This window comes from Vidua macroura, chromosome 22, assembly GCF_024509145.1.
Source record: "Vidua macroura isolate BioBank_ID:100142 chromosome 22, ASM2450914v1, whole genome shotgun sequence".
Classification (NCBI taxonomy): domain Eukaryota; kingdom Metazoa; phylum Chordata; class Aves; order Passeriformes; family Viduidae; genus Vidua; species Vidua macroura.
The window spans coordinates 1,905,001-1,916,016 of NC_071592.1; the positions used below are offsets into that span (position 1 = coordinate 1,905,001).

Genomic DNA, 11,016 nt, shown 5'->3' on the forward strand with positions numbered 1-11,016 from the left:
TTTATTGTTTATTATTTATTCTGGGATTAGCCCTGTCCTCCCTCCTGGAGCAGCAGGGGTTGTGCATTAACCAGATTGTTATTATTATTATTATTATTATTATTATTATTATTATTATTATTATTATTATTATTTCATTAATTCTGGGATCACTCCTGTCCCTGGAGCAGCAGGGGTTGTGCATTGAGCAGATTATTATTATTATTATTAATAATAATATATAATATATTATAATATATTATATATAATAGGTAATAATTATAATATTAATAATAATATATTACTATTACTATTAATAGTAATTTATTATTATAATTGTTATATTATTATAATTGTAATTATAATTGTTACTATTACTATTAATAGTAATAGTAATATTACAAAAACAACAATAATAATAATAAAATAATAATAAAATAAAATAATAAAAATATAATATAATAATAATAATAATAATAATAATAATAATAATAATAATAATAATAATAATAAACAGCAAAGCACCTCTGCCAGGAAGGCTCAGGGCTTCCCACTGGGATCTCAGCCTGGTGTCACCCTCTGCCTACACCTTCCTACAGCAGGGCTGGGGGGTTTTAAAAAAAAATTATTGTATGTTAAATAGAGATAAAAATATGCTAAAATTATATGTATTTTAATTGTGTAATAATAGAATAAAAATGAATACGAATGTAAAGGTTTTAATAATTAAAATTTTATTTATTTTATTTATGTAATTTATTTAATTAATATTAATTAAAATTAATTAAAATATTAATTTTAATAGTTAAAATTTTTAACAAAATCTTTGATTTTAGCATAATTATGCAATTATTTAAGATTATATTTATTGTATATCTATTATATACAATATATACACAATATATTTTTATAGATGATTTATATATTATATATATATTTATATACTACATATAGTCATTCTATTATATATAATATATATATTTAAAATATAAAATAAATATACAAATAAAAATATATATTTAAAACTATATAAAATTATATATATAGTATACTATATATATATAGTATATGTAATATAATATAATATAATAATATATACTATACTATTATACTAATATATATACTATTATATAATATATATATAATACTATATATATAATATAATATAATATGATATGATATAATATAATATAATATAATATAATATAATATAATATAATATAATATAATATTATATTATATATATATATATATATATATATATATATATATATATATATATATATAGTGTGTATATATATTTTTTTTTCTTTTTTTTGAGATAGTTTTTAGATCTTTATTATAATAAGATAGAAGCCAAAAGTGATTTTAAATTCAGAGCCACAGGAGCAGGATTTTTGTCCCAAGACAAAGCCCAGCAAAAGCACAAGAGGCAGTGGAAACCAACTGAGAGAGAGGAAATCAAATTTACACCTGACAGGTTTTCAGCTCTGCAGCTGCCCAGGAAATCTGATATCAGACCCAAACCATCCTCATTTGCACGGACACCAGGCGAGCGTGGAAAAGCTCAACATGGAAATATTCTCCTGCTTACCGAAAATCTCCCCGTTTTTGGCAAATTCTGTCACCAGGTACAGCATGCTTTTGGTCTCCATCACCTGTGGATGCAGCAGTGAGAAATGAGAGCTTGTGGGAAGAGCAAAAAAAGAAAAAAAAACCAAAAAAAACCACCCGAAAGGATCTTTATTTTTATGCTGCTAAAGCTGTGAAAGTTCTGCCTCACACGTGGAGTTGTCACAAGTCTTCCAAACAAACTGATCAAGAGCTTCACTGAGAGGGGAAAATCCTCCACTGAGAGGGAAAAATCCTCCATTGAGAGGGAAAAATCCTCCACTGAGAGGGGAAAAATCCTCCACTGAGAGGGAAAAATCCTCCACTGAGAGGGGAAAAATCCTCCACTTCAAAAAGCCATTTCAGATTTCAGGACAACAATTCCAACTTATTCTGGGTTTATTTTCAGTAACCTCAGAGAAACATTTCAGCATCAGCTGAACTTGTCCGTGGGCAAGAGCTCTGTGAATTTGAGTTTGCATTTCATTTATTGACTGGCCTGAAAGTCCCAAGAGGCTGCTCACAAATCTAAAGCAAACCGGGGAGACAATTTGAAGGCTTTTTTTTTAAAAATAAACTCATTTATCAAACGCATTTTTAACCAGTCACTGGAGGAGTGAGCACCACCCAACCATCACCCTCCCGTCAAGGCTTCATTTAAATATTCTCAGTCTCTCCTCTGCCACTTTTGTGTGGTGGATTCATTCAGAAAGGAACTGAGGGGAGATATTATCAAGGCAGTTGCAAATTTAACTCCTTAAGCTCCATCAATATTTTAAAGACCAGTTTTATCTTTTAAATAGACCGTTAAATTCAAGACCATTTTTTTTTTTTTTTTTTTTTAATATTTTAAAGGCCAGCTTCTTTTGCATCAAATTAATTTACAGCTGAACTGGTCGTTAACTGGGATCTTCATTTTTGTTTAGCAGAACTAAGAGAGGGGGGGAAAAAGGGGGGAAAAAAAAAAGGGGAAAAGCCCCTCTAAACCTACCTGGTAGAGTTTTATGATGTGTGGGTGGTCGAGCATCTTCATTATCTGCACCTCCCTGTAGATCTTCTCCAGATTCACAGCATCCAGCTGAGATTTGTCAATGATTTTTATTGCCACCTGCAGACCAACAGCAAAAATGAGGTTTAAAAACTCCCCCAAGGTGCTCCTGGTGAGCTGACCCTCATTAGAAAGGGAATAATGCAGCCCCAGGTAAGTGGAGGCTTTCTGGGGAGCGCTGAAATACAAATCCCAGCCAAAAAAAAAAAAAAAAAAAAATACAGCAGGGCAGCACTGAAAGTGTCTGGGGTCCCTCTAAGGGGCTGCAGGGCTCTCACCCACATCAGCACGTGAGGAAATGCTGGTTTTCCAGGAGAAAAAGCAGGTTTTTCCATGAGTAAAAGTAGGTTTTCGATGAGAAAAAGCAGGGTTTTCCATGAGTAAAAGTAGGTTTTCCATGAGAAAAAGCAGGTTTTCCATGAGTAAAAGTAGGCTTTCTATGAGAAAAAGCAGGGTTTTCCATGAGTAAAAGTAGGTTTTCTATGAGAAAAAGCAGGTTTTCCATGAGTAAAAGTAGGTTTTCTATGAGAAAAAGCAGGGTTTCCATGAGTAAAAGTAGGTTTTCCATGAGAAAAAGCAGGGTTTTCCATGAGTAAAAGTAGGTTTTCTATGAGAAAAAGCAGGTTTTCCATGAGTAAAAGTAGGTTTTCTATGAGAAAAAGCAGGTTTTCCATGAGTAAAAGTAGGTTTTCTATGAGAAAAAGCAGGTTTTCCATGGAAAAAAACCAAAAAAACCCCAGGTTTTCCATAGAATGGAAGGCACAGAACAGGTGAGGGAGGCCAGTGCTCCAGGTGCTCTTCACTCAGCAATTTGCAGTGAGCAAAACCTCCTCAAAAAGCTCAGTGGTGCCCATTTCTGGAGTCGAGGTGACAAATCTGAGTCCCACAAAAGGATGTTTTAAGAGAGAAACTGTTGGCTCCACACAGACAGTCCAAACCTGGAGGCTCCACGCGGCTGCAGCTGTGGCGTGTTTAATTAATTCCTACGCTGTTATAAAAGGGTATCTGCAGTTCATCCCTTCAGAGAAAAAAACTCTGCAGATGAATTTATCAGTCAAACCTTGGAAACGCGTCTCAGTTGGTTCACAAAACACATCCTGGCCCTGCTGACCTTGTTTTTTAGCCAATAAATGCAAAGGGAAGATAACTCCAGATGCTGAGGGGACTAAAAAGCTCCAGCAGAGGACATTTAAAATTGGAACCAAGAAGAAAGTGAAAATGCAGCCCCTGCAAAGGGTAAAAATGCTAAAGAGTGCTGAATCTATAAATGGTGTTTATTCACCCTGAATGTCACTTTAGTAATGCTGGAGCAGGAGCAAACAATGTAAGTCCCACTGATATTCCAATTATAGCAGAATTTCACAAACTACTGAACAGGGGAGAGCTGCTGCACAGGAGACAGAAACCCACGGGGGGTGAACCTCATTATCTGCTCTAACACTGATTATGGGCCCACCTGAGTTCACAATTAACTATTTATTGACTTCAGCACACTCTGATTTTCCTTCTTTCAAAGTCCCTAGCGTTTCCCCAACTCCCAGGAAAATGTGCAACATCAAGTGCGCATGAAATATGTCCATGAAATGTATGTACCACAGGAGAGCAGCAGCTCCTCCACTCAAATGCAGATTTAATACCTCAGCTCGTTCTGCATCTTCATCTTGCCAGGACCAGGGAAGATTTTACAGAAGAACCACTTGAAAATACTTAAAATCCAGCAAAGTCTTCCCAAGGGATGTGAGCAGGAACAGGGAATTCAGCAGCTCCTTTTTGTCCATGAGCTCAGCTGTCTCTTGATGACAGGAAAAGGGATGTAATTCTTAGAGGTGGAGAAGCTCCTTCAAGCCACGGAGCAGTTTCCTATCTGAAAAGTGTGTTTTGTTCCTAAACACGTGCAGCTTGCCAAAAACTACTGGCAACAGCTTGAAAGAAACAACAACAACAACAACAAAAAACCACCCCAAATTTCAATATATAACGTCAGCACATCCTTCACCTGACAAGGAAAACCAAAAGGGAATCCCTGACATCCCCCTGTCACCAGATTTTGCTGCTTAAGGAGTTACATTCCAAGATACCTTTGCAGATTTCATGGTTTCTTCTCAGTTTAAAGCCCAAGGAACTGCACTTATTTCCTTCCCTTCTCCCACTGAAGGCCCAGGGAATTGGAGTTTGCTCAATCCTCCCCTGACATCTGGGAATTGCAACTGCCAAGGAGTGAGGACGAAATGCTTGTCAAGAAAAGATGAAAGTTCTTCTGCTTCTGCTCCTCAGCTACTCCAACTGTCAGTTTTCATTGTTTTTGTTTTATTCATTTAATTCTTGAAAGGAAAAACAAAGGCAAAAAGCAAGCACCCAAACAAAAGAAAAAAAAAAAAAAAACCAAAACCACAACACAACCTCCTGCTACAAGTTCACATTCAAACAGAGCTTTGTCCCTGCAGGTTACAGAAATTCAGATTTGTTAACCCAGTACATTCTTAAAATAGATAAAATGCATTAAAACTAACAAACACAACTTCTGCAGTCTGGAAAAACTCCGTATTTTGTTGTGCAGCACAGGGGGCCGCTGTCTCTGCTGGAGTTACTCACTTTACAAATACCTGAGCACACCTGAACTGGTGCCACAGATCAAATCAGGGGCTGCAGGGGCATTTTCCATACTTTTGTCCAAGGAAAAACACAAATCCCCTGTGACAGCAGCCAGGTGAAAGCACATCTGCGAGCCACAGGGAGAGCCAGGTTTTATTTTCCCCTGGGGAGCCGTGAGCAGAGTTCCTCTGCAGGGGATTAATCCTTAGGGGTTAATTAAGGGGTTTAGGGGTGGGTTCCCAAATTCCTGCTTTTTCCAAGCAGCACCTTCCCCTACTCCAAACCTTTCCCCTATTCCCTACATTCCAAACCTTTTCCTTATCCCACTCCCATCCCATTTCAGCAGAAGCAAATCTCCAGTCTCCTCCAACTTTTTACGCTTCCAGTTAATTACTCCTGTTCCCTCCTCTCCTCCTCCCCAGGAAAATCTCTGCTCATTTCCACGCCTCATTAGCAGGAGCTGCCCTGGGATCACAGGATTTCTGGGCAGCAGGATAAAGAAAGGAGCGTGGCAGGAAAAAGCCACGTGGCCTCCACTCAAATGGCACCAAACACCCAAACAAGCCAAGCAAAGGTCGGGCTCAGCCCCCCCTGGGTGGACTGGCCGTAAAAAGGGTCAGGCAGCACCTCTATTCCTACATATCCTTATTTAATTTATTTATTCCTGATATCTTTATCTCCTAATATCTAATCCCCCCCCACTTTCCCCGACTTTCCCACTTCTGTATGGTTGTTTCGAACTTGCATGAATTGAAATGATGATTTCTGATTTTGTTTGCACACACCCCGTGTTGTTCTCCTGCTTCATGTTTTCATTTCAGTCCCACCTCTGCTAACAATTTATGGCAACAATTTTATCTTCTCACCTGCAGTCTTTCCATAAAAAGGATGGATTGTACACAATCCATAAGTGCTGCATTCAAGGTAATAAGAGCCCATCTTTTTTAATTTGATGGTTATTGGCTAGGCAGGGTTGTGTTTAAAAAAAAAAAAAAAAAACCCAAATATTTTAAAGGTCAAAGTCATATAAAACACAATTTCAAAATGCCAGTGCTAGAAAAGCCCAACAACAAACAAGTTCTGAATCTAAAGGGTTGGAACCAGAAGATTCAGGAGAAACTTTGACAAGGAGTCCTTTTAAAATAGATTTTTTGAGCAAGTCTCAGCAGCTTCACAGCATCCTCCTGTAGCACAGAGCTGAGGGTGCACCAGCACAGCCCTTCCAGGACCTAAAAGCTGAATATTCTTCCACTGGAACTTAAGCAAGAGTTCAGAAAAAACTTGAAGTATGAAAACCCTTCAGTCTGGAGTCACTAACAAGCAGGATTTCCACTCTTGTGCTCAGGGGTCCAGCAATCAGGTGAGCTGCTCCAAACTGAAGTGCTTATTCCAAAGAGTATTTGGCTGGAATTAATTTCCTCTGACATCACCAGAAGTCATCTTAACAGGGTTCCCCTTCCTCAAAGATTGTGTAAATACTTCCAGCAACCAGCTCAGCAATTCAGTTCCAGAAAAACACTCTTGCACCTCTCACTGCAGAAGTCAGAGCTGACTCAAAAAATCAAAGACCTTGACAAAAAAAAAAAAAAACCCAGGACAATTTGCTGTAAAAATCCCAGGGAAGATAAAAAGGCTGCAGGCCGGACAGAAAAGCTGGTTAAAAAAAAAAAAAAAAATCAAGACTAAGAGAATTCAGCAGTTCCTTAGGACACAGATGAAAGAATCATCCAGGAATCAGGGAGCTTTTAAGCTCTGTGCTTTCTGTAACCTTTGTGATTTCCAACAATGCTAAACAAACATGCTTTCAAAAACGGCAATAAAAACCAAGATTAAAGTTTTCATCTCCATCACAAAGCCTGCCAAAGAAACGAGGGCTGAAGAGCAATGACAAGTGAGTATCTTCAAGTGGAGCATTTGCAATTCTGGCACATGGCACCAAAGTTGGAAAGGGAACGCTGGCACTGCTTGGCTCTTCAGCGGGAGCAAGGAAGGGCTCAGAAAGAACCGAGTTTATGATGAACTTGAGAACTGAGGCAAGAGGAGAACTTTCTGTCAGTCCCTGCCACGCAGAGCTCATCAATCACGGCGTGGCCGGAGCCCTGTTAGCACCAGGGGTTTGCTGTCCTCGGCTGAGCCGCAGCTTTCAGGGCATGTTCCCATTCCCGAAGGGGTGATTTTCCCCCCAAGCCCACAGCACCCTTCGGACAGCGTTTGAATGGCTTTGCTCAGGGACAGAGCAGCGCAGGAACCTCTTCTTCAGTCAACAATGAAAGCCACCAGAAGAGACAGAGCCTTACAAAAAGCTCACCTCTAGGTGTAGCAACTAAAACTACCTAAAACAACGCAGAAGAGGAAGCTGATCCTTCAGAGCCATTACTCTCATCAAATACCTCTTTTTTTTTTTTTTTTTTTTTTTTTTTTTAAAGTGAACACGACTACATTTTTAGCCAGGCAGACTGACAATCATTTTTGTTTCAGGTAAAGCACCAGGTATTAACAATAATCACCGGGTAATACACGGGGGCGGTTGAACAAAGAGGCTAAAAATGGTTGGATTTCGTGAACTTGCAGGATGCCGTGAAGAATTCAGCACACACACACACACGCACACACACGCACACACACACGAGTTCCTCTGCTGGAACAGATAACCCAGCATTGCCCAGGTCAGGAAACCCGAAAATATCCAGGGCACGGCGGCAGGCACAGCACAAGGGCTGAGAGGGAGCAGAAAGTGCTGCCGGAGCATCCTTGGGGTGCCATCCCGGCAGTGATGCCACCACCCCGGGGGTGATGCCACCACCCTGGGGGTGACATCCTGGGGGTGGCATCTTTCGGGTGGCACCCCGGGGCGCCGTGGGGGGGGGGGGGGGGGTGACATCCTGCGGGTGACATCCTCGGACATCCCCCCGCGGCCTCGGAAGCGTTCTCCTGCCCTTCCCAGGAGGATGCGAGCGGCAGAACGACCCCCCCCTCCACCACCACCACCACCACCACCACCACCACCCCACCCCAGCGGCCGGGGCTCCGAGCCGGCGCTCCGCGCCGAGCCGCGTCCCCGCGGGAGGTGCCGGAAGGGACAAAAGCGGCGCGGAGCGGAGCTCGGGAGCCCCGCGCAGCCCCCGCCGCGCCCCCCGCGCCGTGCCCACCTCGCTGCGGGTGATGCGGTGCCGCGCCAGCTTCACCACCGCGAAGTTGCCCTTGCCCAGCGTGCCCTCGATGTCGTAGAAGCCGACGCGGACGGGCCCGAGCCCGCGGGGCAGCAGCGCCGGGGGCCGCCGGGGCTCGGCCATCACCATGCTGGGCTCGGGGGGCGGCGGCGGCGGCTCCGGCTCCGGGCTCCGCGCGGCGCCCCCGGGGCCGCGCCGCCCCCTCCGCCACCGACCGGCGTCACCGCGCGCGTCACCGCGGGCGGGGCCTCGCCATGGCAACCGGGCTGCCACGGCCCGCCCCGGGCCACCGCCGGCGCCGCCGGCACGGGGACGGCGCGGCACCGCCGGGACAGCGACGGTGTCACCAACCCCGGGGGGACAGAGTGGCACCGCCGGGACAGTGACGGTGTCACCAACCCCCGGGGGGACAGAGTGGCACCGCCGGGACAGCGACGGTGTCACAAACCCCGGGGGGACAGAGTGGCACCGCCGGGGCAGTGACAGTGTCACCAACCCCCGGGGACAGAGTGGCACCGCTGGGACAGTGACGGTGTCACCAACCCCGGGGGGACAGAGTGGCACCGCCGGGGCAGTGACAGTGTCACCAACCCCCGGGGACAGAGTGGCACCGCTGGGACAGTGACGGTGTCACCAACCCCGGGGGGACAGAGTGGCACCGCCGGGGCAGTGACGGTGTCACCAACCCCTGGGGGACAGAGTGGCACCGCCGGGGCAGCGACGGTGTCACCGCCCCGGGGGACACCGCGGGACCCGTGCTAGGACAGTGCCACAACCCCCGGGGACAGCGCGGCACCGCCGGGACAGCGACGGTGTCACCAACCCCCGGGGGGACAGAGTGGCACCGCCGGGGCAGTGACAGTGTCACCAACCCCCGGGGGACAGAGTGGCACCGCCGGGGCAGTGACAGTGTCACCGCCCCGGGGAACACCGCGGGACCCGTGCTAGGACGGTGCCACCACCCCCGGGGACAGCGCAGCACCGCCGGGACAGCGACGGTGTCACCACCCCCGGGGGACAGAGTGGCACCGCCGGGACAGTGACAGTGTCACCAACCCCCGGGGGGACAGAGTGGCACCGCCGGGGCAGTGACAGTGTCACCAACCCCCGGGGGACAGAGTGGCACCGCCGGGACAGCGACGGTGTCACCAACTCCTGGGGGACAGAGTGGCACCGCCGGGACAGCGACGGTGTCACAAACCCCGGGGGACACCGCGGGACCCGTGCTAGGACAGTGCCACCACCCCCGGGGACAGCGCGGCACCGCCGGGACAGCGACGGTGTCACCAACCCCGAGGGGACAGAGTGGCACCGCCGGGGCAGCGACGGTGTCACCAACCCCGAGGGGACAGAGTGGCACCGCTGGGGCAGTGACAGTGTCACCAACCCCCGAGGGGACAGAGTGGCACCGCTGGGGCAGTGACAGTGTCACCAACCCCCGAGGGGACAGAGTGGCACCGCTGGGGCAGTGACAGTGTCACAAACCCCCGGGGGACAGAGTGGCACCGCCGGGACAGCGACGGTGTCACCGCCCCGGGGGGACAGAGTGGCACCGCCGGGACAGTGACAGTGTCACCAACCCCCGGGGGACAGAGTGGCACCGCCGGGGCAGCGACGGTGTCACCGCCCCGGGGGACACCGCGGGACCCGTGCTAGGACAGTGCCACCACCCCCGGGGACAGCGCAGCACCGCCGGGGCAGTGACAGTGTCACCAACCCCGAGGGGACAGAGTGGCACCGCCGGGGCAGTGACAGTGTCACCAACTCCTGGGGGACAGAGTGGCACCGCCGGGACAGCGCCGGTGTCACCAACCCCGAGGGGACAGAGTGGCACCGCCGGGGCAGTGACAGTGTCACCAACCCCGAGGGGACAGAGTGGCACCGCCGGGGCAGTGACAGTGTCACCAACCCCGGGGGGACAGAGTGGCACCGCCGGGACAGCGACGGTGCCACCACCCCAGGGAGATAGAGTGGCATCCGCGCTGGGACAGTGCCAGTGCTGCCAACCCCGGGGACAGCGCGGCACGGCGATGTGACATGGCCAGTGCCACCACCCCCGGTGCTGTGTCCCCGCGGCGCGGCTCGGAAGCCACCGGAGCGACCCCTCCGCGCTGGATCAGCCAGTTCAGCGCCCTCGCAGGGGGAAGGTCACCCCGGGCAGGTGGCACAGCAGCGCGGGTTTGGGGTGTCTCCAAGCCCTGTCACCCTCCATGGGAAGTTCTGACCCGTGTTGGGGTGGAACTTGGTTTTATGTTTTATTTATGGCTGTTGCTCCTCATCCTGTCACACTGAACAGAGCCTGGCCCCGTCCTCTCAGCCTTCTCTAAGATAAACATGCCCAGCTCCTTTTTGGATTAAGAGGAATGAGGCAGCCTCAGGTGTTTGTCCAGCCCCAGGTGTCTGTCAGCCCCAAATGTCTGTCCAACCCCAGGTGTCTGTCCAGCCCCAAATGTCTGTCCAACCCCAGGTGTCTGTCCAGCCCCAGGAGTCTGTCAGCCCCAAATGTCTGTCCAGCCCCAGATGTCTCTCCAGCCCCAAATGTCTGTCCAGCCCCAGGTGTCTGTCCAGCCCCAGGTGTCTGTCCAGCCCCAGGTGTCTCCAGCCCAAGACCCCAGG

General features: G+C 47.7%; 1 protein-coding gene across 1 annotated transcript in view; it reads right to left on the bottom strand.

The window, feature by feature from the left end:
* SIK2 (salt inducible kinase 2) overlaps positions 1-8,575 on the bottom strand; it is a 34,484-nt gene extending 25,909 nt beyond the window's left edge. The window contains 3 exon segments of the mRNA XM_053997048.1: positions 1,574-1,637; positions 2,582-2,698; positions 8,380-8,575. Coding sequence (XP_053853023.1) covers positions 1,574-1,637; positions 2,582-2,698; positions 8,380-8,529 — 331 coding nt within the window. The 5' untranslated portion in view covers positions 8,530-8,575.
* Between the last annotated feature and the right edge of the window lie 2,441 nt (positions 8,576-11,016).